At 38.9% G+C, this 26,555-nt stretch overlaps 3 protein-coding genes across 10 annotated transcripts in view; 1 reads left to right on the forward strand and 2 right to left on the reverse strand.

The window, feature by feature from the left end:
* The window catches only part of LOC110841658 (focal adhesion kinase 1), a 44,838-nt gene extending 23,292 nt beyond the window's left edge, over positions 1 to 21,546 (forward strand). For 5 of the 8 annotated variants that reach the window (XM_035850091.1, XM_035850108.1, XM_035850095.1 and 2 more), the window contains 25 exons: positions 5,006 to 5,083; positions 11,335 to 11,506; positions 11,621 to 11,671; positions 13,449 to 13,481; positions 13,633 to 13,761; positions 13,834 to 13,895; positions 13,984 to 14,104; positions 14,221 to 14,326; positions 14,423 to 14,533; positions 14,665 to 14,707; positions 14,816 to 14,844; positions 14,987 to 15,108; positions 15,228 to 15,275; positions 15,346 to 15,443; positions 15,510 to 15,568; positions 15,647 to 15,726; positions 15,807 to 16,357; positions 16,802 to 16,933; positions 17,137 to 17,295; positions 17,369 to 17,425; positions 17,510 to 17,539; positions 20,062 to 20,238; positions 20,313 to 20,354; positions 20,442 to 20,506; positions 20,577 to 21,546. In XM_035850091.1, coding sequence (XP_035705984.1) covers positions 5,006 to 5,083; positions 11,335 to 11,506; positions 11,621 to 11,671; positions 13,449 to 13,481; positions 13,633 to 13,761; positions 13,834 to 13,895; positions 13,984 to 14,104; positions 14,221 to 14,326; positions 14,423 to 14,533; positions 14,665 to 14,707; positions 14,816 to 14,844; positions 14,987 to 15,108; positions 15,228 to 15,275; positions 15,346 to 15,443; positions 15,510 to 15,568; positions 15,647 to 15,726; positions 15,807 to 16,357; positions 16,802 to 16,933; positions 17,137 to 17,295; positions 17,369 to 17,425; positions 17,510 to 17,539; positions 20,062 to 20,238; positions 20,313 to 20,354; positions 20,442 to 20,506; positions 20,577 to 20,778 — 2,757 coding nt within the window. In that variant the 3' untranslated portion in view covers positions 20,779 to 21,546. The remainder of the gene's footprint in view (positions 1 to 5,005; positions 5,084 to 11,334; positions 11,507 to 11,620; positions 11,672 to 13,448; positions 13,482 to 13,632; positions 13,762 to 13,833; positions 13,896 to 13,983; positions 14,105 to 14,220; positions 14,327 to 14,422; positions 14,534 to 14,664; positions 14,708 to 14,815; positions 14,845 to 14,986; positions 15,109 to 15,227; positions 15,276 to 15,345; positions 15,444 to 15,509; positions 15,569 to 15,646; positions 15,727 to 15,806; positions 16,358 to 16,801; positions 16,934 to 17,136; positions 17,296 to 17,368; positions 17,426 to 17,509; positions 17,540 to 20,061; positions 20,239 to 20,312; positions 20,355 to 20,441; positions 20,507 to 20,576) is intronic. The other 3 variants (XM_035850109.1, XM_035850105.1, XM_035850102.1) reach the window with 3 other exon arrangements.
* On the reverse strand, positions 17,499 to 20,062 carry LOC110841660. The gene is made up of 5 exons (XM_035850162.1): positions 19,723 to 20,062; positions 19,304 to 19,653; positions 18,922 to 19,245; positions 18,505 to 18,848; positions 17,499 to 18,427 (listed from the first exon to the last, which is right to left on the reverse strand). Exons 1-5 carry the CDS (start codon positions 19,842 to 19,844, stop codon positions 17,975 to 17,977), a joined length of 1,593 nt encoding a protein of 530 aa, XP_035706055.1. The 5' UTR covers positions 19,845 to 20,062; the 3' UTR covers positions 17,499 to 17,974.
* A 185-nt stretch (positions 21,547 to 21,731) lies between the features above and the next one.
* On the reverse strand, positions 21,732 to 22,834 carry LOC110841661 (cytochrome c oxidase subunit 5B, mitochondrial). The gene is made up of 3 exons (XM_022087351.2): positions 22,610 to 22,834; positions 22,301 to 22,374; positions 21,732 to 22,198 (listed from the first exon to the last, which is right to left on the reverse strand). The coding sequence occupies exons 1-3, from the start codon at positions 22,710 to 22,712 to the stop codon at positions 21,980 to 21,982; spliced, it is 396 nt and encodes a 131-aa protein (XP_021943043.1). The 5' UTR covers positions 22,713 to 22,834; the 3' UTR covers positions 21,732 to 21,979.
* Positions 22,835 to 26,555: the final 3,721 nt, after the last annotated feature.

The raw sequence follows: 26,555 nt of genomic DNA on the forward strand, positions 1-26,555 counted from the left end.
GTTGTTGTCCGTGAAGAAAGTGTTGAATGCTGAATGTTGTCCGTGATGAATGCACGACTTGTGCAAGATAAGCTCCTTGTTGAAGACGATATATTATGTGTACTTTTTTTTATGAGAAATGAGTCAGCACTCTTTTTTAGTCTTGGCCATTTTATCAGCATGTTTACAAGCACACAACTATTTTTCACAATTTGTTGGGTGGATTGTAAATCTTATTCAAGTTGGCGGATCATTATTACCTTACAAATTACTGCGAAGTTCATGTGATTGTAAGGATCCGCTTGATTTTTTACCAATTTCTTGCATACGTAAACATGTAAAGCTTTTTTAATAGTAATTTGAGCATGTTAAATGTGTAAAGGAGGATCTCGATTAATGTGTTCAGCAGAGTACCAGTGCATTAATAAATGACATTCAAATTCGTGCGTTGCTGATTTGATTTGTGGAGTGGCAACGTTTTGTACTAATGGTCGGCATAAATTAGGCTCGACAAAACTTGAACATCATTAAGATAAATTCAACAAGTCTCAACTCTTTACACTTTCTACATCATTAGCTTCATTAAAATTCAATGATTCAGTAATCTGTATGTTAAGCAATTCCAATTATCTTTAATTACTGACAGAGCATTAGTTGCTGGATATAAACGGAGCACAAGCAGGTACATACGTTGGTCGGAGCCGAAAAGTTATAATGTTGACCTGCACAAAGTCAACGACCCAAACTCGTAGCCAAACCTTGTTTATCATTGACTTAATTAGGAAACAAGGAACCCGACCGGATTTCTTGTTTCTACTGATATCATGTACTTCCTTCCTACAAAACTTGAAAGTTAGCCTTCAGCTTGCTCAAAATAATGCAAGAATTTCCTGAAAAAGTTTGTTAAATCAATTAACACACGCTCCTTGGACTGTTTGGACATGCACTCACTCACCCACTCCATAATAATTGCACCTGAAAAATTCTTCCTATTAAGTACAAAATTTGAAGTAGGCAAGTTCAGGTTCGGTAGTGGATTTTCATCCATGTGTGATTTGGATTAAAGCGAAATAAAATCGCAACGCCCACACGAGGAAATTATAAGGCTTGCACTTCAGAATATTTATTTGGTGTTTGGTTATGCATGCAAATAGCTTGTAAAGTATGTTTTGAATTAAATGAAAATTCACTTCACGCACATCGTTTAATTACATGTGCTATTGATCACATAGTGAGAATGTAATTTGATCTTGATTTTGGACTAGTAATTGCATGCAGGTCTTTATGTTTAGAAAATATTGCTAACAAAACTCTGTGCATATGTATGAGATGGACATTTTTGGCGAACTGCTCATTGTCAGTAGAAATGGATTCGTCATTGATTTTTATTGAATAATCTGCTTCAATGAGTACAATCTGGAGATTTTGATGTATTGCAGCAAAGTAGATTCTTCATTGTCATCATTTCATGAGCGAACCTTTGTTTATGCTCACTTTTCCTATTCATGAGTCGGCACCTAGCAAATTGGTATCTTCCTTTTACGTCGGTGATAAAATCTCGAAAAATCTGCGTACTTGTTGTCTTTGGGCTCTGTAGATTGTACGCATGATTCGAGTATCGCTAGAATGGTTCATATCAGAAACTGATTATCAAATTAATTTTTTAAGCTCTTGCTGCCTCGTCCGTTTTGATCACGTATCTGTCCGATGTGTCACGTTCGTCTCGCCTTCCTTTCGCAGTCGAATAAATGCGTTGAGCTCTCCTTTCAATTAGAACAGCAAGCTTAATACGCATTTTGTACCCATTCTTTGAATCGCCAGGTGCAAAATTTTCCCAACCGACAACTTTGTGAGCTGCACAAATGGAGATGAGATTCGGCTTTTGATCATGGGATGAAAATTAAATTTTTCCGCATCAATTTCTGAGTCGGAGAAGGCCAGTCTAGGCACATAAACATATTGCACAGTGCAGAAATTGAGTAGAGTGAGTGACCGCAAGTAAATGGGGAAGATGGATATATTTTTAATGTTTATGGATGCAGTTGTTGGATTAAATTGACTTGTCTCAAGAAGAGATTGCCCAAATGCACTTCTCAGTTTTATGGCCATTGTAATCCTGCAGAATAAGGAAATTATTAGTGAATTTTTATGATGTACGGAGCAGAGCAACACGTAGAAAGCTATCAACCCATCGTTCTGTTATGCGTAAAATCCAATGAGAAAAAAAGATTGATCACACACATGCACAGATTCATGATTTTGATGCACAAAAGTAATAAGAAAGAAGTCTCATAGTTCGCACAAATCCTTCATAATCGTATGAACTCTGTGATCTCTTACATATTTACTCATGTACGTACGTATCGGTTACATGTACATATTTATATATTTATTTCGCTATACCAGTTTGTATCTCATAGCATATTGTATTTATCCACCATGTTGTACACACTTGTTTCAAATGTGAGAAAGATATTGATTGTACGATTTTTTAAATTTTAGTTAGCATAGTCGTTGAATAAGTACTCCAAGTCTCTTCTACTAATTTTAAATATATGATTAAAACAGGCTTTGCCACATGCAAATAATTGTAGTGTGCAGCAATGTTTTCAAAAGATTAATTGACAGTGTCAAACCCCTGAATTTCGTAGATGCACTTAATTTTCCCAGATTAGATTTATGAGGACATGATACGCAGACACTTCTCTTGCCGTGTGTACCTCGTTCTTGTCCTCCAACTTCCTGTAACTGTTCTTGGACTCGCATTTGTTCAATTTCTTTTCGTTTGTGTTTATGGGTGCACTAACACAAGCGTGGTAATCATTTATCATTCTGCACTCACACAGCTATATAAATAATACGCTCCTGCCTTGCTTCTTGGTGGTAATATTAATGATTTTCTTGTAGTGAATGAATGACCTCACGTATAAAACTCAATGTACGTTGTCACTGGAACGGTTTATGGATAAGACTTGATAAATGTCTTCTTATCCAGAGTCAAGTGGGTCAATTTTTCATTAAATCCGAGGCTTACTTGCTAATTTCGTATGCCACCGTTCCATTCACATCAGTGGTGGTGGAGGATTGTTGAAGTTGTGTGTATTTGGTATATAAAAATTTGAACCCTCGTATTATTGAACTTTCTATTTACATATTCATCGATTGCTACTGATCATACGAGTTTTAATCTCGCCCTGAAGATGAGGTTAATTTCACGTGTCTTTGGTCTGAATTTTTTGTAGACTCGCGAGTTGTCAGCCTTTAATTTAATTTTTCATTCGCCATGCTGGTGGTCGTTTCATGAAATCATAATTAAATAGTTTGTACTCCTATTTCCATCACAGACTCACTGACAGCGATGCGGAGAAGGTCGCTCGAAGGCAAGGGTGGGGTCTTATTTTTAGTAGATTTGTGTGTATTTGTTAGTTGGTGGTATATGGTTACCATTTCGCTTAGTTCGAGCATGCACATGTACGTACGTACTTGTTACTGGGAAAATTTTTAATTCCCTCAGGACTGGATTAGGCTACGGTGACGTTAATGATGTCTAAAATATTGGACAGATTCAAAATAACGCATAGAGAGAAATAGCTGAAATCCTGAAATCTTGCTTTTAAACAAGATTTTAGGCGAGTTTATGAAATCCTCAAACTAACAAAGTTCATGTCCATCGGTCTGTCCCATGTTTCACCCCATTATGCTCATAATGCCGTGAAAAATAATCCGACGAACTGAAGAGAGTAAGGATCAATTCTCTGCGAAGAGAGGTAAAGAGATACCTATGTACATTACTGGTATAAGCTGGTGTTGAAAATTATGTAAATGAAAAAAGTAAGTAGGATAACATCTTTATCGTCGTCGTACAGAGTCGACATGATCTCCGCATCCGATTAGAGATGCATATCTCTTTCAACAATTATGCTTTCCAGTGAAGTGCGTGTTTGCTTAATCAAGTAACGACCACTACTCATATAAACTATTTATAACAGTGCAAATGATAAGCTACAATATTGGTACAATTCTGGGATGCCTCAGCGTAAATAAATTGAAGTAAAGCCTGTAAATTGATATTAATCCTGTATGAATGCTGATAAAGTGGTTGCCGACCTCAGATTATGGGTAGTTAGTGAATAAGTGAATGTAATGTCCTTCCTTGTGACATAATAAGACATTCACTCGTAACGATCCATCATTTCCATGTTGAAAGTTATTGAGATATTCTCATTACACATAGACAAAGTATTAACTTAGGAAATAGATGCCTTGTGGGAAGATGAGTTGTTTGTTTGTTGTGTTCTCCGCTCTCATCTCCAAATTTGGCTTTGAGTTTAATTGGATTTTGAGTTGTTGGCACTGAGATTCACTGATCTAAATTTATTTGAAATATGGACAGTTAACTTCACCAATTTGATCCATAGATCTCTCGAAAATCTACAACTGTTCTGTGGCAATAAGCACAAGTTACGTATTATCCATACTTGTGACGTGAAATTGAATTGGTTTCTGGAGACCAAGTGGGTTTGTTTAACAAAATCTGGGTTGAAATTGACTAATAATTTGGAAATAATTTTAGTTTTTTAGTTGTGAAACTCTTTGATTTTAGTGAGCAACTTTTGCTTCTACATAAGGGTACATATACACCGAGTCCAAATGAAATGAAATCCTCCAAAGTTTAACTCTAACAAGGGCATACGAAAGAAATGCATTAAATCCTGGAAGGAAATACCTGCAGGATAATCCAGCCTTTTTGGGAGCCCTCTGTATCAGGTTGAAGCTTCTTATCAATGGCATAATGTGTTTATTATTGTGTAGTAAATACGTATGTAGCTCTAAATATTAGACAAAAGGTAATCCGCTTCGCAATTGTTCACATGGCACACTTGAGTCTATGTAAATAATTTCCTGCGAGTTTGGAACGTACATATTTTGAATCAGATCCGACCACTCTTTTCGAATGGGCGTGTTGTCCAAGTCAATAAAATTTGTAAGCTCCATTATTTAAGGCGAAATCTATTTTTTGTTGCAGTCGGGGTGGTCTGTTCCGATTGAACTATTGGTTGGACCCGATGTGGGCATTGCGTACCTTACGGAGCGAGCAATCGAGGTAAGTAACACATAATTGTAAATTGCCGTAAACTTAACAAATCGCTTAATGTTTTGCGAAATTAGGCAAGTGCAGAATTTGACCAAAATCTATTCATAATTTGATGCGGTTACGAATACAGCGTCGTTTAAATTAATCTGTCATTAATCTGTCATGTCGTGATTGATGGTATTTTTTGCGATGAGACATTTAAAATTCTTTAATCTTAAGCTATATATTGACCAAGTTAGAAGCAGAACCACAAATGAGAGTAAACCCTATCAACCAAGTAAATGGATTTTTGCTGTTGTTTTGATTAAATTAAGAGAACCAATTTGGTTCATTTTCTTCTTGGCTATTCAAAATAGACATCCCGATTACTCGCATTTCATACACCAGAATTTTCCAGATGAGGTAATTTTCATAAATGGTATTAAATAAGAAAAAGCATTATCCTGTATATTTATGTTAAAATCAAAATGCTGGTTTTTGGCACAGTTACTCAATTCTAAGAAGATTTTGAGTTTCATTTAAAATAGCAATTTAATGTAGTACATTCAAGTATTAGATAACATGCAAGACTTGCTAAATCAGGGCCATATAGTTCCGAATTGTCAAGAATTAAAAAAAACAACATAGTATACACTTTTTTGGCACATACTGCAGCTTATTTGGTTCTTGATGATAAAAGAAAAATTGGCATCATACTTATTGCAATACGGCTTTGAGACATTTAATGTTAGGTTACAAAAGCCTTAACTTTCCGTATTAAATCACGCTCAAATGTTTGGCACTCATTTGTCAATCAATACTATTCTGCTTCTGCAATTTTTCCCCGTGTAACTGTTCAATTCACAACTTTTGAGTCACAACTGCTGCAAAAATGTATTTTGCGTAGGTGGAAGATTTTTTACGGTTTGGTAGCAGCTGACTTGAGTTATGAGGAATGTGCGTAAACTAAGAGCTAACGCATTAAAAAACTACCACAAGCTAATTTTGGACGAAAACAAAAAGTGTCTGCAGAAATGAACGATACTCCGCGTCCCCCGTTCTCTCAGAGATTCTGTTTTAAAGGCAAATAAATATCTCCTCATGGCTGAAATGTATGTGTATCGGACGGATCGAACCACCCATCGGGCTCACTTTCCACGCACATCTCAAAAACCTTTAACTGCTTTTCATTTCGTCTGATACTTGTTCAGAAATAGATCGAATGAAATGAATTTTTACGGCTGAGGAGCCTAAATGTTAGTATACTTTTCTATCTCTGTGTGCGAACATACACAAAATGTGCATGCATATAGTTTGGTCGTTTAACATAAGATCAACACCCATTAACCGATTCTTATGCACATTCCCTTCTTCGCCCATTTAAACCATGTATCCAACAAGTAGATTGTGTGACTGGATGTGAAATATCACTTACTTTGCTTCGTATATTCCTAATTTCCCTTTCGACCAGTCTTCTTATTCCATTTCTGCTCTACGCAGGTTTCTAAAATTCGGCGATGGAGAATATGCATAAAGTCTTAATTTAGAGGAATAATAAACGCCAATTTTACTTGAGTGATATAAAAAAAGTTCGCTTTTGACGAGGCTCAACTATTGTCGGTGAAATTAAACTTGAGTGAATTTTCTGATTCGTCGAATTCTTGAATCTCATCATTTCTCTGCCACACAAAGGAAGACAAACTTGAGAAACCTCAAAAAACAAGGGAATCTCAGTGAGATTTCCACTCAGGTTTCCATTTCCAGCTCTCTGAGCATGATTTATTCAATTGTGTACCCAGTGAATTAAGTTGTTCCTTCATCCTTTGAAGTTTCTCCTTTTTTTGAGAAAAACTTTAAATGCGTGCAACCATGTTTTTATTGAAGAAGAGACGATAAGGTTGCGTACATATGTTGTTGAAGAGTCTTTTGGCAGCAACAAATCCTTTATTTGGAGAAGGGTAAAGAGACTTTTACATTTCTCTGTGCATTATTATACGCCGTGTCGTCCATGGAATAATAGGATGCATAAATGTGTGTATTTTATATTTTGTGCATGTCACTGTCATTCGTGGTGTCTGCTCTCTCTGAACAATTGTAACTCTTTCTAATAGTACCACCGCCGGAGAGATACATTTTTTTGCAAAGCATGGCAGGTCGGATGTCGGAAAGAGTAAAGGGTGAAACATTCAAGGAAACTTTGATAAAACATGACAAGAGTTGCTGAGTCCATTTGCTACAAGTTTTGAGTCGACGACGAGTGTCATGATACTAGTCACGAAAATCATTAAACTCTCGGCAGCTAATGGTAGAAAGACGAGTCGGTTTGGTACCCAATAAACCAGAAAATATACTAAATATGTATGTACTACACAGTAGTGTCGTTAATGGCCTCGTGAAATGAGATCTTTCACTTGCCGGCAAGAATCCACAATTACTTTGTCGGAGAAGTAATATTCGTAGGGATGTAAATGTGTTTGTACTTTTGTTTGTGGTCAGCGGTCATGTTCAAAATCCTTCGTGGTAAAAGGGGTATCAGCATTGTATCATAAAATTTCGTTCATATTAAAAAAGAGGTGATTATGAATAGTTCTATTTGGTTGTATCTCATTCGCAAAGAAAGATCATATCAAAATAAACGGCGTTAACTGTATGGATTTAAGATGTTTTGTTGACATGTCGTCTTCTGACTCTTTGGGTGGTGGTGGAAATCATGCTGCTTAATCAAATTGAAACTTTGCAGGGAGGGACGTTTGTAGTGTTATTCGATTATTTGTCAGAGTAATTGTTGTAGTAATTAGCTCCTGCCTTTGCTTCCAGATCTGCTAAAAATGTGTATTCAATTTCAAGGATAGCAGTCATACGTACAATAGGGGTTATACCGAGGTTGAATCGGTAACACGTGAACGTTTTTGACCTTAAATTACTGGTTGAACGGCTTGGAGTGGAGGTCCCGAACATTTTTTATGTGAAAGCCCTTTTCTCGAGCTACAAGTCGGTATCGGCGATTTCAACTTTTGTACACTGATTTGACCATGGCGAGGTCAAGTTTAGACCACTCGTCTCTCAAAACTTTCCAAACTCCGTCAAAAGTTTTTGGGTGGCGGAGAAAAGATTTTATTTCAGATATCCAAAGCCGAAAAAATTCTTGGGACTTACATAGAGTGACTTAATAGGTATTTCACTATTTTGGATGATTGTTATCCCGAGTGTAGTGTTTAAGTCCTTGGCGTAATCCTGGGTCAAAAGGGCGGTGTGCGATGACGCTGCGTCGTGATGAACTATCACTTTTTTTGTGTCCTAGCCATATAGTTTTGGAAGATGAATCTCCAAAAGCGGTTTTAAAACAAAGTCAATGAAGTACTTCGCAGTTACCTTCATTTTTTTTGGAACTTTGATAAGTGGGAGGAGACCACGACCAGATAATGCACCAACCACTATGAACTTGTTGCAAAACTTTTCCGTGTGCGGGATGGCCAATCTTCTGGAATTATTTTCTTCTTTGGTTGTATAGTAAATTTTTCTCTGACCGTTGGTATCTTTAAAGAAAATAATTCTTCATCCAACGACACTAAAAAGTCACTTTTATCTTTTGTCAGGTAATTCATATACAATTTTTTGCAGGTCAGACGACGATTTTTTTATGCTTCTCGAGTCAGCTGATGGACTCGGATTTTTCTTCGTTTTTGCTTCCACAAAATATTAATTGCTCGTCGCAAACTAGTCTCTGACACTTTAGTTAGACGTGCCACTGCTCTCTGGGGTGGTGGGTTGTCCTTAGAGGTCAATAGGTCAATTTTCTTAAGCACGGGCCGAATTAGCACTTTTCGGACTCGTGTTTGAGGCATGATGGTTGTCCTTTGGTACGAGCTTGTCGTTATTGACCTTCATTTTTAAGTACCTTATGTATCTGGCCTTTCGAAACTCGTTGTCCTTGAGTTTTGAAGTGGTTAATTATGTATGTGTACGAAGAATTAAGTTTGGAAAGTGTTTTTATGGTACCCTCTTACTCTAAGGTCAATGGTCGGGTCATTTTTGAATCTAGAGAGCTAATTTTTTGCTCAGCCCTTGTCAACAATCATATGTCGTTATGCTCAAAATTTGGAACCGAAACTCCAACCCGTTTCGGAGCAATTAAAGATCTACCGCGTTCACGTGTTACCGATTCATCCTGTAGCCGTTATTTGGCTGATTTCAGTCAGAATCCAAAATTCAGATTTATACTTTGATTCAGTCACATGCTCTTTGTTCTTCCGATTCACACATAAGTATTCATACCTCATCTTCTTGAGATAGCGTCGATGATATTTCTCGATTATCTACACATCCAATCGAGACCAATGGCTATGTCGTCCAAGGTAAATAGTGTTGTAATCTAATCCAGCCCTGTTTTCTGAATCTCTGATTTTGTTGAGCGAGACAAGGAAATCGACTGATTAGATGCTCACCCGACTCGCCCACTTTCCCCATGCGAAGATGCAACTGTCTATTTCTGATGTCGATTCGTGAGATCTCATTATTTCATCCGTTCGGTTCATCGTGTGTCGTGCCGTTTGATGATAAAAATATGGGTAGACGTTGTCGTTGTTTGCTTTAGGCATATAACAGCTTCACCATGATTCTACTTGATTGGTAATTTTGATGTGCTCAGATTTTCCCAGGGATTTGTGCATCCTAAATCTTTCAATTGCGGGGTTCATATCCATATTTATATACAAATACAAGTACATATGTAATTATGTGTAGTTTTGTTTAATTTTTAAAATATGTATAGGTCACATTTTTATGCAAATTGGCACTATTATTTTATTTCATGTCGGATAATGGGCGGAAGTAAGTAAAAGGATCACTCGATGGTATACAAATTTACGTATAGAGGGTGAACGTCAATAACATAGCTTGTCATCAGTACATTATATGGGAAAACGAAAAAACTCCATTAAAGATGACATGGTTTTGTAATAGACCACCAGGATCAGAAAACCAGAAGTCTGTACTTCACAATGTTCAAAAATGAGAACAAAAGATTCGGAACAACTCCAAAACGGCTCTGCCACCCTACGAAAATGTGCTTTTTCGGGATCGAAACAACACGCGTAACTTCATTCCTTGGCAAGGAATACATCATAAATGAATTAAATAGCTTGAGCATTCTTTATTTCTCAGCCTCTAGTCTGCTAAACTTGATCAATTTAAGTTCTCGACACTTATTCCTCCAATTTGCATTTCTTGCAAAATCCATCTGGGAATTATGTAGACGTGTTGTTAAGCTGATTCCTGATAATGTGAAGAAGGGGCGTTAATAAGCATTCAATGAATGACTGTTATTATTACGCCAAGCTCTAAATCCCCAGAGGCACCCAACTCGGGTCATTGGTTCTCAATTTATTAATGTTTATTCAAAAGCCCACAAACAGAGTTAAAGCAGGAAATTCGGAGTCGATATCCGCAATTTGTCGAGAGCATTTCACTTCCTACATTTCTCGAGTATCCACATACGAAACCGTGATTGACGCATTGCACAGGTTTGCGTATGACAACAAATTGGAGAGCAGACTGTATACCGCTCGATTCATCATATTTCCTGCTCAGTTCAAGTTTTAAGCTCAATTATTTCCTAGTAGCACATGGTACATCATCGTTATAATCTATTTATAGAGCTTTGGTACTTGACTTTAGGTCATGTTACGCTGTCAAGAATTAAACTGCACATTGTAAAATTTCACTAGGTTCTGAGTAAGCTTATGGAACAAAGGTGACTAATTGTTTTGATTATGGCATTAGTTAGTGAGTAGCTAATGTTTATCGTAAAATTGACATCAGCACATCACTCGTTTAATGTTTATCATTTTACTCATTGTTTGACTCTGACTGATAAAAATTGCTGACATGCATTAAAGAATTTAATAGAACCAGAACTCACCCCCTGATTAGCAACTACTTAATACGCAGTCCATACGTATAACGTGAGAAATTAGTAAATACGTTTTCATTTGGTATAACCTTTTGGTCCGAAATATTGCACAAATAAAATTGGGTTACATTTTCTAGCCTCATGCTTTTAATGAACCCATTCTCATACTTACGCTGAAAGTAAAATAAAGTTGCATGGAACCGTCGATCGTGTTATACGTACGCAGGCGTACGTGTTATGATATGTATGCACATAATCTTCACACTTCTGAATGTCGGCGATTTACATCTTAATCCTTCTCAATAGTTTATGCCGTCATTGGAAGAGTAATAACTTCAACAATTGCATTTTTTATATCAATTAATTTCAGCCGACAAAGGCAGCAGACTTTTCTGCTGTGAAGAGTATCCACACTCTCGTTTCCGAATGTGAAGCTCACAAGAAAGCCGTGTTGCAATTAAGGATTTCTGGTGCATCCGAGTGTCTCACTATTACTTGCCCCTCTCTGACCGAGGCGGAGAGCATGGCCGACCTCATCGACGGTATGACTACTCTTCATTGTATTATTAGCAGTAGTAACCAACTACTAAATTATCACTGACTCTTTGCTATGATTTTGAACAAACGTATGTAACACCATATTTTTTTGTCTGAAGGTTACTGTCGACTCATCTCGCCCTCGCACTCGTCCCTCTGGAGTCGCAAAGGTAATTCGTTATTCATTCCGTGGACTCAATTTCATCAAAAATGCAGCAGGGACGCTCACACTGCCTCCACCCCCACAACGACTACACGCAGCACCAATTCGTCTTGTTCGCTGCGTGTGAGAGTGAGTGAGGGTGTGATGGCATCTCGTCTTTTTTGTCTTTCACACTAAAATGCTCTGCTGTAAACTTGCCGGCATCAGTGAGCTCTAAGAAACTCATTTTATTTCCTGTGTTGACTATCTAGCTGCCAAATATAAATTGAGTCTGAGCAGTAGATCCTATCTCTTCCGATACCCTATATGCACATACGCACATACGTACGTACGCACTCATATGAATAGCGAGTGGCTTCAACTCGGAGAAAAGTGGTTCTGCATCCGTCCTGCTCCTTTCTTTTAATACATTGCGTAAAAGTTTGACATGTATGTGAGAATGCTTGGCGTACGCACATTCCCAGCCGAACTACAGGGTTAAGAGAAATGCATTGTTGATGCGAACAGTGGAGAAAGTAATGCGTCCATTACGCTCATCTGGGAAAAATAGCACTCGCTCGTCGGCTTTTGTATGTATGGCTGAGTTTTTATTACGGATTTTACTGGCCTAAGTTGACTTTGGTCCAGAATTAACTATTGAAGGGCGACGATGACCGCTTGTTTTCTTTGCCAGGAGAGATGGCTGAGTTGGTTGAGAGAGTTGGCCATTAGCGTCCAGCAGAGTACATTATTTTCCTGTTAGTTTCCGTCGTTTGTTTTCACCTCTCCTGAAATCGTGGCTTGCGTACGAATATTTGTTCAATGTTGTGGCGTCTCCGATTTCTGTTTGTCAACTTTTTGCACAGTGTCTTAAATAGTTACTCTCATCCTCAATTATTGCCTATATAGCGAAACAGAGGATGCTGCAATGCTTCTGGGATAGTCGATAAGTTGGGCACTTGCTTTCAGTAAAATGATATCTTCTTCACTAATCCTCAGTCTAAATTACACGAACAGTGTCGTTGTCGTGCTTATGACAGGGACACGTGGCATGTGGTGCTACAGATATTCTGCCTTCGAGTTTCACTTTTCTTATAGACATCAGATAATTGAAATTTGATTAGCGTAAAAACTCATTATTTGTTCAGTGTTATTGAGCCATGTTCGTTTCTCATAACGGAATTAAATAACTCTGCTCAAGGAGTTTTAAAATGTGCAAGAAAAACCTTTATACATATTTATACATGTACATACATACTACCCATTCACTGATCTATCCACGTAGCACTCGTCGTAGTGGATAATGTGCCCCTTAGCAAGGTTCTCAAATCGTCTGAATTTTTTACTTGAGCTTTATTATAGTCGTGAACACGATGATGATGATGATTCCTTCTTGATGATAATGATGAAAACCACAACGAGTGTTCCAAATGTAGCAAGTTGATTGCAGTTTAGCAAGGTTTCTTGACTGAGGATGAGAGTCATTGGGTTGAAGAGGAAGTAAGATTAGAGATTGGAAAAGCGAAATGAAAACTTAATGGAAATTCACCCCCAGAGAACCGTCCTCACTGAGTGTGTGATCTTCTCGGACGAATAATTTTCACGTGGTGCAAAAGCAAGTAGAATTTGGGGGAAATAGTATTTTTTTATTTCGCTGGGTTGAAATACAAAGCTAAATACGTTTACTGTGACTTTGTCTCACTGCTTCAAGTAAATGATCACTGATGTTTATATGTGAGATTTTTTACCCAATTTTTATACATATGTACACATTTTCTAATCTTGTGCATAAATTAATATACAAGCTGCCACATTACGGAGCTGCCCTTGCCTCAAAGGTTCGACTACCTTCATTTATTGCATGTTTTCAATTCCAACGTTCATGCATATGTATAGTTTTAGATTTTGGCAAATATTATCTTTCTGAGTCGATTATTTTTACAAAATGTACTTATATTTGACATGGTATTTTTACCGAATTTCGTATAGATGTTCACCCACCCAGGGGTAGAAGTCTAAGTCGTAATGCCAGCGGCTCCAATTCTCCAGTGGACAGTCGAGATTTGCTGGACTACGCGGAAATTGTGGACGAGGATGGAGACTACAGCGTTCCTGCAAGTAAGCGAGTCACAACCACAAATGTATTAAATGTCGGACTTATTTTAATGTGCTGTTCATTCGTTATGATAGCGCACGACTACGAATTAAATCGAATGAATGTGGAGTTGGGAGATATCATCGGCCAGGGCCAAGTAAATCTATTTTTCTCGTCTCTGACTTTTATTTGCATTATTATGTAACGTGTCTCTAAGGTCGTGTGTGATACCCTCACATGTATAGTTTGGCGATGTTCACCAAGGGATTTATCATACCAAGGACAATGAACAGGTTCCCGTGGCGGTCAAAACTTGCAAATTGGATGCCGATTCTGCGACTACGGATCGCTTTTTGGAAGAAGCATGTGAGTACCATTTACATACGCCTTACGTAAATATTTGCTACTGCATATCTACTTCGTATGCTTATTTGTCTGAATAAGCACACACTTAAATCGAACTTGGTTTAAAACCCGAACAGACATAATGCAACAATTTGACCACCCTCACATTGTGCGATTGATCGGAATCTGCTCATCTGCTCCAATATGGATTGTAATGGAATTGGCGGAATATGGCGAAATGAGGTTGGTAAAAGTTAACCAAGAAGCCTAACGAATAACTTCACATGCATTTTGTACTTTCTCCACGAAACGTAAACCTGCTTTCTCTGCCCCCGACAGAGCCTTTCTTCAGAGGAATCGACTAGTGTTGGACTTGGCGACGCTTATTTTGCACTGTTACCAACTTTCAACGGCGCTGTCCTATCTCGAGTCCAAGAAGTTTGTTCACAGGTGAGTTGTGTGTTGCAGTTTAATGGATTTGATGTTCATGAAAGGGAGTGGCTCCATTGTCATAATCTTCATCTCCGTCCGTGGTTACTTGACTGACACTGCAATGAGCTTTTTGTTTTATTTTTCCGCAGGGATATTGCGGCACGCAATGTTTTGGTCTCAGCACAAGATATGGTAAGCGTTTATAATAAATTGGCTATAGAAATCGTTGGTAGAAAGATCACACGGACATTAACATGGGCATTAACTTCACGCGTTTTACACACTTTTTTTTACTTATAGGTGAAACTCAGCGACTTTGGACTTAGCAGGTATGAAAAAAGAAAGAGCCAAATTCGGCTTGTTTTTATTGTTAATAAAGAAAACAATAAGCTTGTAAAAATGACTATCTTAATTCATTCCCATAATAATAATGATAGCCGTGATTGATGTTGGGAAATAATTTATACGCAGGTGGGTGTCCGAGGACCAATGCTATTACAAAGCCTCGAAAGGGAAACTCCCGATAAAGTGGATGGCTCCCGAGAGTATCAATTTTCGAAGGTTCAGCAATGCTAGCGATGTTTGGATGTTCGGTGAGTAATTTGATTTCATAAGTGGTCACAGTTGTCATCACACACCAAAAACATGTCACACATCCCATTTAAACCATCTCGCTCAATTTGTACTGATTGGAACCCTTATTTGCGTGTAGGTGTCTGCATGTGGGAGATTTTGATGTTCGGTGTGAAGCCCTTTGCTGGTGAGAATGTTATAGTAGTATCCATTCTTAAAACGAGATGACGGGTTAATTTTGTGATGCAATATTTTAGGTGTTCAGAACAATGATGTGATAGGCAAAATTGAAAATGGAGAAAGACTCCCCCTCCCTCCAAACTGCCCACCGCGACTTTATGCCCTCATGTCCCAGGTACATATGTGTATTTATTGTAATGCTTAAAAACCTAAATTTATATTTATTTGTATAATTTCTCAGTGCTGGTCATACGAGCCGTCCAAGCGACCTGGATTCCAACACTTGAAGGAAACCCTATTGTAAGAATACAAAATGTTGAACCTTGTTTAATATTTAGCCATAGTTTATGTTTTTTAATGAGACGCGTCTTATTTCAGTGAGATCTTATTGGAAGAACGTCAACAACAGAAGGACATGGCTCGGAGGGAGAACAGACGGTTACAAACAATGTCTTGGGGTGCGTATTCTGGTTTTCGAGATGCATCTTCCCGGTTTGATTTATCACGATTACCACATTTTTATTCATTTCAATATTAGCCTCCTCCGCTTCTGATGAGCAAGCTCCACCTAAGCCTCCAAGGATAGAACGTCCAGTTTTAGGAGACCAACAGCAACAACAGGCAATGACAACGTACATCGTAGCACAGAACCCGGAAATACTGACTCAACTAATGCGAGAGAGTGAACAGCGAGGAGTCAACCCAGCGTCCATGTACTCCACCCCGGCGTCGGCGTTCAATACGATAGCGGTAGATTTTGTGGGTGGGATTGGGGCATCACTGGGCTCACCTAAGAGAAAACTCAAAACCAAATTATTTCCCAATTTATCTGTCGATCATCATCATCATCATCATCATCGTCATCATGTCGGGACAGGGGTTGATGGGGGCGGAACGGCTCCAAATAATAATCAGTTCTTGACGGACGAGGCGGCAGCAGCAGCTTCGACTGCTTTGCTCAATCACAATTGCAGTACCTTATCCAGTCTTGGAACGATGAGCACTAGTTCTAGTTCTGATATTTGTAATATGTCCTCCAACACTCCTGGTGGCTCCAAACCTGCCTCCAACTATGGAACTTTAGACAAGGTTTCTACTCTTCATCCAGTTGTGCTTACCTTTGTTAATTCCTTTTTCTGTTCACTTTATGATGACGTAGTTCGTTGAATACGTACAATATTCTCTGGTTTTAAAGCAGATCCCGTCATGCATGAGGCGGACTGCAAGTTGAGTAAATAATGTAGTCCCATTTTGTTTTTTGATGTAGATTTGTTGATCGCATTTTTGAGATTTTGTTCAATGCCACGTACCAGCAAGTACGTTGAAGGTTGATTAATTTTGTTGATTTGGTTTTGGTTTTTGGGTGAGTTCTTTGTAATAATTAAGTAATCGCTTGGTGCCATGAATTTATTCGCTCGTATGCATATTTAATTCTGTATGGTGGAATATGACATTATTATTATTGGATGCTTTCAAGTCTACAAGCGCTTGTATATGTAGCCATGAACTAATTTATTCGAATTGTCTCAATAGGATCTCAAAAACCGGAGCTTGGATGGAACAGAGGTAGAACTTCGGTACAAACAGTTGGAAGACAAACTACGCGAGCAGCAAAAACAGTCTGAAGAAGATAGTCGATGGCTGGCAGAGGAGGAAAGCAATTTGGTAAGTACGAGTAATAATCAGAGAAAGTTGAGAGAAAGTGTATTATCAGAGCAACATCAAGGCGGCTTTCGTCACTTTTCGTGTCCACTTTTATGGGGTTTCACTCACCCTCTGTTCATACCATGTTCATACTACACAAAAAACTTACTTGCTAAACCTATAGCAGGATATATTGACCTTGTTTTGTGGATTTATATTTGCAGAGGAAACGATTATCTATCACGAACAGCGCTTCAGATCGTTCTGATAGCGAATGTGGAGATGTTCCAAATGGAGTGTCTGGATTTTCCCAAATTGGTGATTCCATATCATCCTTGAACAATGGGGCAAGCAGCTCTGACCCCAAACTGCTCGTTGTGAAGGTATGTTTGCTCATACGATCTTCTAAGCAGCTCAATCAAATTAGCGCACAACATGTTCTCCTTTCATTTCTAGAAAATGGAACCCACCCCGACTGCAGACCTCGATCGTGCAAATGACAGGGTTTATGAGGTAAGAGAAACTTGAATTTATTTAATTTCGTATACTTTTTGGCCCCAACTAAATATTTACATACACACTCTGATTATTCCGCAGACTTACTGGAGATCAGAAATACCGAGACAGGTATGTACCTGTCTCGGTATTTCATAATTAATAGTCCTCATAATTTTATTCAGTTTTCCTTCATGTACAAAAAACCTCAAATAGTTTAATCTTTCTTAAATTGGCACAGCATTGGCTCAAACCCCCAAAATAACTTAACAAAGTCACAGATCTCTCCCCAGGAAGTAGAATCAAGAAGACTTATAGTAACACACTTATTTGTTGAATAACCTAGATCAGGCTTAGGTCGAATGGGATTACGCAACCCTAACAAGTATGCAACATAACCTGCAATAATCATTTTAGCCTCAATCGTCTTTGTCTTCTTCTTCTCCTTCTCATCATCATCACACTTGGCGAGTAGGTAGCAGGTCAAGGTGGGAGCTTTTACTGGGGGTGGATAGATACATGATTCTTCTGCTCTACTTAACTCTCTATCTCTCTGCCGTAGTCCATCTATCTCCAATTCCCTGTCTTTCTGGCGCTTATCCGTGATTCGTTTGTACTCACTAGACTAGCACCATCATTTTTGCCTCCTCTGAGACGGTCCTTGAAGTCGGGGGTATCACTCCACCCAAAGTACCACATGTTCCGACTCATGATGGCATATAAAAACGACTTCCCTTTGCCCGGTTTTTGTAATGCTGCTGCTTCTGTTGCGGTAGTGATGAAGGTGGTGGTGGTGGGAGTGGTTGTGAAGGTGCTGGTGAGGAAGTACTCTCCTGGAAACGGATACTTGACCTGCACCCTCTCCTCTGGTGTCAAGTGGCGACGAATTTTGAGCTCTATCCCCAACTCCTTCAGTCGCGCATCAAGCTCACCCTCCATTCCGTAACAGAGGGGGATGAGATCATCCATATTAATGATGGGTTGAGTTCCAGGAGCGAGTTTCATGAACATTCCGATTGTCTAAAATTACATAATGATAATGTTAAAGTGACAACTCTTTACTCAATAATGCAGATTTTCGGATCTATTTCACTCACAGACTCTAATGACAACTTTTTGAGAGCGTCTCTCTCGTTGGCAAAGTGTGTCATGGAAATTGGCTTTGGAATGGGACGAGTTTTTAAACCTTTCGTGGCACAATAATTTAACCAAACCGAGTTACTAGTACACACACGACCAAGGTTAAATTCCGCCACATCATCCTTCTGTTCGTCGGATGCAGTTAATTTAACGGAGAGTGCAAATTTCACGTGAAGTTGGACCAACACGTCTCTCCGATTATAGTCGGTTACTTTCACCACGGTGTAAACTGGCTCAGATTGATGATGAATACATTTTGGAAAGACATCAGTTGAGAGTGTTTGCTCGTACTGGTAGCATTCTATATAATAATATTGACACATTATTTTAATGAATTTCACAAACAATAATTAATTCACATGAAATATACTCACTGGGTTCAGTACAAAGCCTGAAAGCTTGATAAACGCTTACTCCGTTCGAAACTTTTGGTTTCTCTACACACAAATGAATAAACCCGGTAGTGGGGGCTTTATGAATGATGAGACTCCGTCCAGGCTTATCAATGACAGGGACACGACCACCTTTCTTAAAAATCTCGGTAAAAAGAAGTTCCCTTTGCTCATCAGACAGTCCCACGTCTTCTTGTGTCAAGATAAGTTCTGGGGACGCCTCGTCTACGTTCAGACCGGCAGAGGAGGTAGACTCGACACCAGCCAAATCCAGTATTATCCGTTTAATGAGATCTACCCCTTCACCTATATAGCATCATGTTTATTATAATTTAGTAATCAACCAATAATAATGTTCACCCACCTTTTGTTATTCTTCCGACTCGAGCATCCGATGAGACCGGATATTTGATTTGAAACTCGTCAGCCAAATCCCCCTCTTTAATATTAATTCCCCTCCCATCTCTCAATCGTCTCTCTCCCTTCACCTCCATATCCTCCTCTTGAGCAACGAATGACCACTGCATGGGTTGAAAATCCTGGTCGTTTCGAGCAGAACTTCTGGCGGTTTCGGTCTTTCTCTTCTCCTTATCTTCCGTCCCAGCCGGATTCAGTTGACCAAGGGGAGCGAGAGGATGTTTCGCTTTCTCCACGGTTAATAGTTTGTCACGGGTGGGTAGAAGTGGCGCAGGGGTAGGCTTCACTTCTTTGGCACTGCAATACACAATAAAAATATACATTTGAATAATAAATTATTATTGGGAGGAGGAGGAAAAAACTCACGTCTTTTGTTCAGCAGCAGGATTAGAAGCTCCAGCAACGTTCTTCTTCTTAACCACACGTGGTCTCTTCCTCTGACTTAATTGGAAGTCGTCGTCGTCTGACCTTGACCCGCCCCCCTCCATTATCAATTACAAAAAAATGAAAGTAAATAGAGCAAAAAAATAAAGTTGTTGGTTGGTTTGGTGGGCCGGTGAGTAGAGTGAAAGGAGGATGAGTTCTATAATGAATTCCCACTTGTGATGACCGGGGTATTGTAACACACGCCCCAACCTTTTCTGGTTTTGAATATCTCAAACTTTCCAATAACCTAAATTGAAAAATGCAAATGAATTGTTCCAGTGCACAACCACCGTCGTAAAAGCAATCATGGAGCTTACTCAGGGTGTCAATAATGGTCAACGGTCGGGGAAAGTTGAGTACCTGGAACTGGTTAGAAATGTTGGCTTGGAACTAAGATCACTGTTGGGAAGTGTGGATGAGGTGGTGGATTTCTTTCCAGAAGTTGCAAAGCATGAGGTTTGTATCAGATTAAAGTTTTTTTTATGAACTAGTGCAATAATGATGACAAACTTTTCACACTTAAATTTTAGGTTGAGATGGCTCATCAAGTTTTGAGCAAAGATATGAAAGAGGTAAGCGAAAATTTATTGTGCACTACTGTCATTCTCTCTTGACGCTCTGGATTATATTAAATGTTGGATTTATTATTGCCTTTGCAGTTAGTCAGTGCTATGCGCCTCGCGGAAAAGTACAGTTCCACAACTCTGGGTGAAAACTGGAACCGGTTAGTTCGGTGTCAGATTTTGACAAGTAGTTGAAAAATTTGGCACTAATTTATATTTGTATTCGTGCAGGGGAATGCTATCTGCTGCTCATGTTCTTGCCATGGACTCTAAAAATCTTCTCGATGTTGTTGATTCTATACGAATTCGGTGTCCAGAAGTAGAGCAATTTCTTGCCAGTAAAGGATCTGTTGCCACAACATCTTCGTCTATATCCACACCGACTGGTCAAGCTCCTTCCGTATCTCCAATTTTGAATTCGATTTCGAGCTAAACTCACGATATATATATGTAGCAGTTCTTAACGGATCAATTGATTAAAGCACAAATTGAGAACTACAATCGAGAATTCCAAAAATTTCCAATATCATGTAATCAATCAATCGTCCGCAGATGAATACATATGTGTACGTATAGTACGCATGTATTTCTAACATCACTCAAATAGTGTTCCGTTTATGAAAAAATGAATGTACTCAAATTTAATGTTATTCAGTACTCGACCAATTCAGAAGATATACTACTACGTAATACCTTCCCAAGCTTTCTAGTAAAATGTGAAGTTGTTTAGACGAGAGATTGTTGAAATGCTAGTCTACCATAGGCTAATTATTTAACCTAAACAAAACAGAAGCATCCGAGAATTTATGCCGCATTGTTATTAAAATCATTCCAGATTGTTAGTAGTGGATCGACGATGGGTTAAACACGAGTCACACACAACAACAAGTTTAAAAGTTAAGCGAGTGGAAAAATTAAATGGAATTGAGACTGACCAATAAAATAATTTTTATTTATTTCACGTCCTGTCTAGTATTATAGTAGCGTCTAGTGTTAAGACTTCAATGTATTAGGATGTGGAGGCTATATGTTTGCGTACCTAATTTGTCATGTAATTGTCGCTAAAATAACAAAATTTACACTGTTAGAAGAATAACGTACAAATACTATACGTTGTTAAACCAATTATTATGAGATGTGCCCATTTATTAATCACAAGTAGCAAGTGAAACGAAATAAAGATTTTGCAGTCGTCGTGTCATCGAGTAGTCGTATTAACACTTAATTAATCTATTCGATGAAAATAATTGCGTTTATGTCCATGTTTTGTTAAAACAGACGTTATCTTGTCTTGTGGTTGTGATCTCGGGAGTAAATAAGTCATATACTATGTAATACCGGCGTCTCGCTACATCTATGTTCGAAATAAATCACCCGTTTCCAAAGTTCAAATTTTACACTCAACGTTTCTTTATTAAGTTACGTAGAATTTTTTACAGCGATTGATTTAATATTAGCTAAATTTGGGGTGTGTATTATTGGCATATCTACGACATCTTTTTGGAGACAATATAACGATGGCCGTTCAGTCGACTATACATAACTTTTCATTCGAGGTTTATGATGTCCAACTAATAAAGACGTTACTTATTAACAAGGAATTAGAAGATATAGTTTAGATGACTCGGTTTTGTCTATTTGAATTTGAATGGATCTTCGGCCTTTGTAAGCTTAAACCAGTATCCGCACTCGCAGCGCTTCGGTTCGCCCTTGTACAACCACATGTAGTTAATGTAGAAGGCGTCCTCGTGACACACGCACCCAACGAGTCGCTCCGCATGGAAGGAGGGGATCAGAGTGGGCTGGTCCTTCGTCCCTGCGGCTCGCTTCAATACCTTCATCATGAAAGGGTCCTGCAAATCAAGGAAATGGTCGCATGGTAAATATGAACTTAACCTGGACAATGGACTGCTTATATGTATAAGAAATTTATAATTTGCTTGTCGCCTTCTTACATCGTTTCCTCGAGCGATAGCTTCCAGTTCTTTCCGCTCCAAACCAGTTGCGTGATCCAAGGGGTCAGGCATCACTTAAAAATGAAATATAGAAACATTAAAAGTATATTAATTATAAACTTCTCTAATCCATAATAAATCAGTTTTAGAAATTCGGCGATAAACTTTCTTTTAATAACTTTCTATTAGTATTTGTGAGATCAGTTTGACCAAAAACTAAAAACCACTCACAACTCGAAGTATTTAACTAGAATTTACGTTAATGAACAATTTCGAATTTCATATTAATTAATCCATTTTGCGACTTACATTTGTCCGCCGCTCGAACGGACGATGTGTGAAGGGACGAAGCTGCGAAGGGAGGTCGCGCCCTCGCGAGGGTCGCAGCTGTGCGCGCAATCACTCCGGCCATGATCACCAGAACCCTTCTCGGTGTTTCAAATTTTTTAAAGACGAAGAAATAAGAAGGGCGAGAAAAATCTTGGATCTTTTTCAACCAAATCACACGTTCACGGTTTATTTGGGTTTAGTTTTATGCAGAGCGAACCATCTACAAGAGTAAAAATCAACTCCGCTCACCGCACCGCCAACTTTGTGCTTGCATTTCCAAATGCAATTTGGTAAATAATATCGTCGACTTGTTTAGTTTTCAGAATTTAAGGATACTTTAAAGTTTTTGGAAAATTACTTTAAGAAGGTAAGCCTATGGTCTACTAGTAGTAATTGTTTGTTGTTATTGTTGTCTGCCTCCCCGGTCTTCTCATTCTCAAACATTCATTAATAACGGGAGACAAAATGTGTCTTTTTCAGGTTCAACGATGTCTGGAGGAGAGCGGTATAACATTCACAGCCAGTTGGAACATTTACAGTCAAAGTACATTGGGACAGGTCACGCGGACACAACGAAGCACGAATGGCTTGCAAACCAGCACCGCGACACCTACGCGACGATCCTGGGTCATTTTGACCTGCTCAACCATGTCGCCATTGTGGAGAACGAGTCCAAGGCCAGAGTCAGGTTTAACCTCGTGGAGAAGATGCTCCAACCATGTGGACCACCCCCAGAAAAACAAGAGGACTGATAACTATAATTTATTCTTCAATGGCCCATCCTTGTGGTTTTGATATGGATAAAGTATTCATTAATTAAATATGTGCAAGTGTTTCATTCATAATAACAATCTGTACATAAGATTACGGTAAAATTTCTGTGTTGTAATATTAGTGTCACAGAATGTACAATTTCACCGTTTTACGAGCATTTTATATGTAATATGCATTATGTTCTGTTCTTAAAATAATTAATTACATAGCTGATCAATTTGAAGATATATTTAAATTTTCATTAGTTATAAGCTATAAATACCTATTGTTTTTCAGGATGTTCGTGCTTATGTCAAATAGAAGGTCATTAATATAATTCAATAAACGAAATACCAATAATGTTTACTGTATTTTTGAACTTATGCAACTTTTTGCTGGTTGGACATATTGTTGGTTATCATGCAACAGAAAATCTTTATTTAGACTTTGACCTATTTAGTGCCCCCAAATTAGATTTAGTCCAGGACACTTTTTTCTAAAAGAGTATACAGATATGGTGACGATTTAGTGGGTCGAACAAGAGATATTTCCTGACGGTATATTATATTTATATGCATACTTCACGAATTTCATTCATTATTAAAAATCGGGCAAGCACTAAAAAAGCGCAGTGCATGAGCTATCACAAACTTTTTAATATTGTTCTAATTTACCTTGACTCAAGTCGGAGTGCATATTTCATTTTTGGTGAGAAGGACAATTAGAGGCCTACACATAAGTGCAAGGTCATTGCAAACGTAACAAATTACGACTTCGACATGGATAGTTGTCCTTGGATTTGGATAGAAAACTCAAAGTTTTTATTTGCTATCATCGCATGATTGACCCCGGTGCATGTAATTGTCAACAGCTAGACTCTCCAGCCAATCTTCATCTATCATGTTAGCCCATAAATTATGTAACACCAGACTTTATCGTTTGGGAACGTTCATAAAATATGTAACGCAAAGTTTTCAATTTTTTACCCCTCCCCCTTTGCAACTGGTTACTCTCTCCCTTTAACATGTGGCGCAAGATGAGCAATAGCCCGACCCCCCGCTGCGTTATGTATTTTATGAACGTTCCCTAACACGGCCGGATTGGCGTAACCCGATAATCACCGGGCAATCTAGTGATTCTAACAGTATCGTCGTCCTACTCGTCATCATCTTGAGAAATGAGATGATATTCTACAACTGAGACTCGAATTATTGGAAAATACGTGTAGAAATTAAATGGGAACGAGCACATATGAATGTTGGAAAGTGAGCATTTTATTTTACGAGTTTAGTCTCATGTTGAGGGCCGTGTGTGATGATGAGGGCCGGAGAAAGTGGGGTGGTAGTAAGTTTCTCCTCGTGTGAGAGAGAGAACTGGGCTACCCGGGTGCAGTGGTGTCAGTGGGTCGGTCGTCTGTAATTATGGGGAGAAAGGCGGGGAGGCTGAGGCTCTGACGTGGGTGCTGACGTCAACTCTCGCCCTCTGACGTAGACGCCACTTTCTCCCCGCCACGAGCTCCCTCCACTCCCAGGTCATTGGCTAGGCCGACTTTCTCCACAACAAACCAACACCGCCTCACCCAACAAATGCCTCCACCACGCCAAGGTCCACCGGCCTTCCTTCCAAATTAACACTATGACATACATACACTCACAAAACATGGCCTCGTACATGCATGCATGCAAACACTGTCCTGAGTGAGTGGTGTCGAGTCTTGTTCTAAATTCGAGTAAATATGGCAAAATGAGATGGTGGTGAGAACATATTATGCAAGCTTGAGTCACGAGACCCTTCTGCGCTCTTGATTATTTGTGACATTATGGCATGGAGTCAATTAGATGGGATGTATGATGGGTGACGGATGGGCTATGGCTGATTTCAGAGGATGAAAGTATGGTGAAAGCTGAAGGGTATCACATTTCTCTTCGCTTCAACTGACACACATAGATGAGCGTAAGTATTCAGTATGCAAATGCACAATAAACATGATCTACTTGAGTGAAGCTTGGATAAGGGAAAGTCTTGAGTTTACAATTAGTAATGTTTCAATTATTTAATAAATGGTGCAACATAAAGTTCCTGATACTTGAGAAACTTTGGAGTTGTTTGAAGGACGGCGAAGGCGATATGTCTGCAGCAGAAGGCTGCATGGCTTTGAAGGAATTATAAGGGATCATTGTCTGGCTTCGTCTGCCACATATTTCCTTGCTTTTGTATATGCATCTATCCACCGTATACACGGAAGTATGTATGTATCTGTATGTTATTCCTCCGAGCAGACCTAGAGCCTGAACACACAGAAATACCCGCACCCGCCTTTGACGAACCATTGGAAATGCCCGGATTTCGTACTCGTCCTCCCTTGCTGAAGGCACGGGGAGAGGAGCCCACTTTCCTTCTACCCTTCTACACACACAGCACTTCCTGCTCCGTCGTGCTGCCTGCTGAGGGAAGGAGGCCAAACCACAGTCATCTCCACCTTGGAGGAATTTCACCGAATCTGGTGAAAGTCGAGCTGCCCGGATAGGCTGTTTCACCAAAGGGTTCCCGTCTTCAGGTGACTCTGGCAGAATGTGCACTCCGACCAGAGATCCTTCGCCGTCTCAAATTCCTCTCTCGTTTTCTCCTCCATATCACAGCCCAATCTTCACCAACACAGCTTTCACCAGGACTTTCACCAACACGACTTTCTCCGCGGCTGGCTGGACCTTTTTCCACCCATTCGTCTGCTCCTGCTGCTGCATCACATCTCATGCAGTCTGACTCTACACATTCTCGATCTGCAGACAGCGTGAGTGGAATGTGAAATGCACTCTTGGTCGGTTGTATCATCCAGTTTCACAATAGCATCTTTGGCTAAATAGTATATTAATATAAATTATAGTTTATATAAATTTTAGGCTATAAGTTGAATAAGTATGGCTTGTGTTTATGTATATATTCACTTACATATGTATTTACATACATATGCGTAATTTGTTATTTTTCTTCTTGATGATTATTTGAAATCTTAATTATTTTTGCATATTGTTTTTCTTTATTGGGTTTAATAAAATTGCATATTTATGCAACTCATAGACCAACGATTTGTTGGTTTACTTTGGAAAAACTAATCATCGGTACATGGAAAACCAATCATATACCCAAACTAATCGTAGGTACGGGTGCAGTG

This window comes from Folsomia candida, unplaced genomic scaffold (assembly GCF_002217175.1).
Source record: "Folsomia candida strain VU population unplaced genomic scaffold, ASM221717v1 Fcan01_Sc001, whole genome shotgun sequence".
Taxonomy (NCBI): Eukaryota; Metazoa; Arthropoda; class Collembola; order Entomobryomorpha; family Isotomidae; genus Folsomia; species Folsomia candida.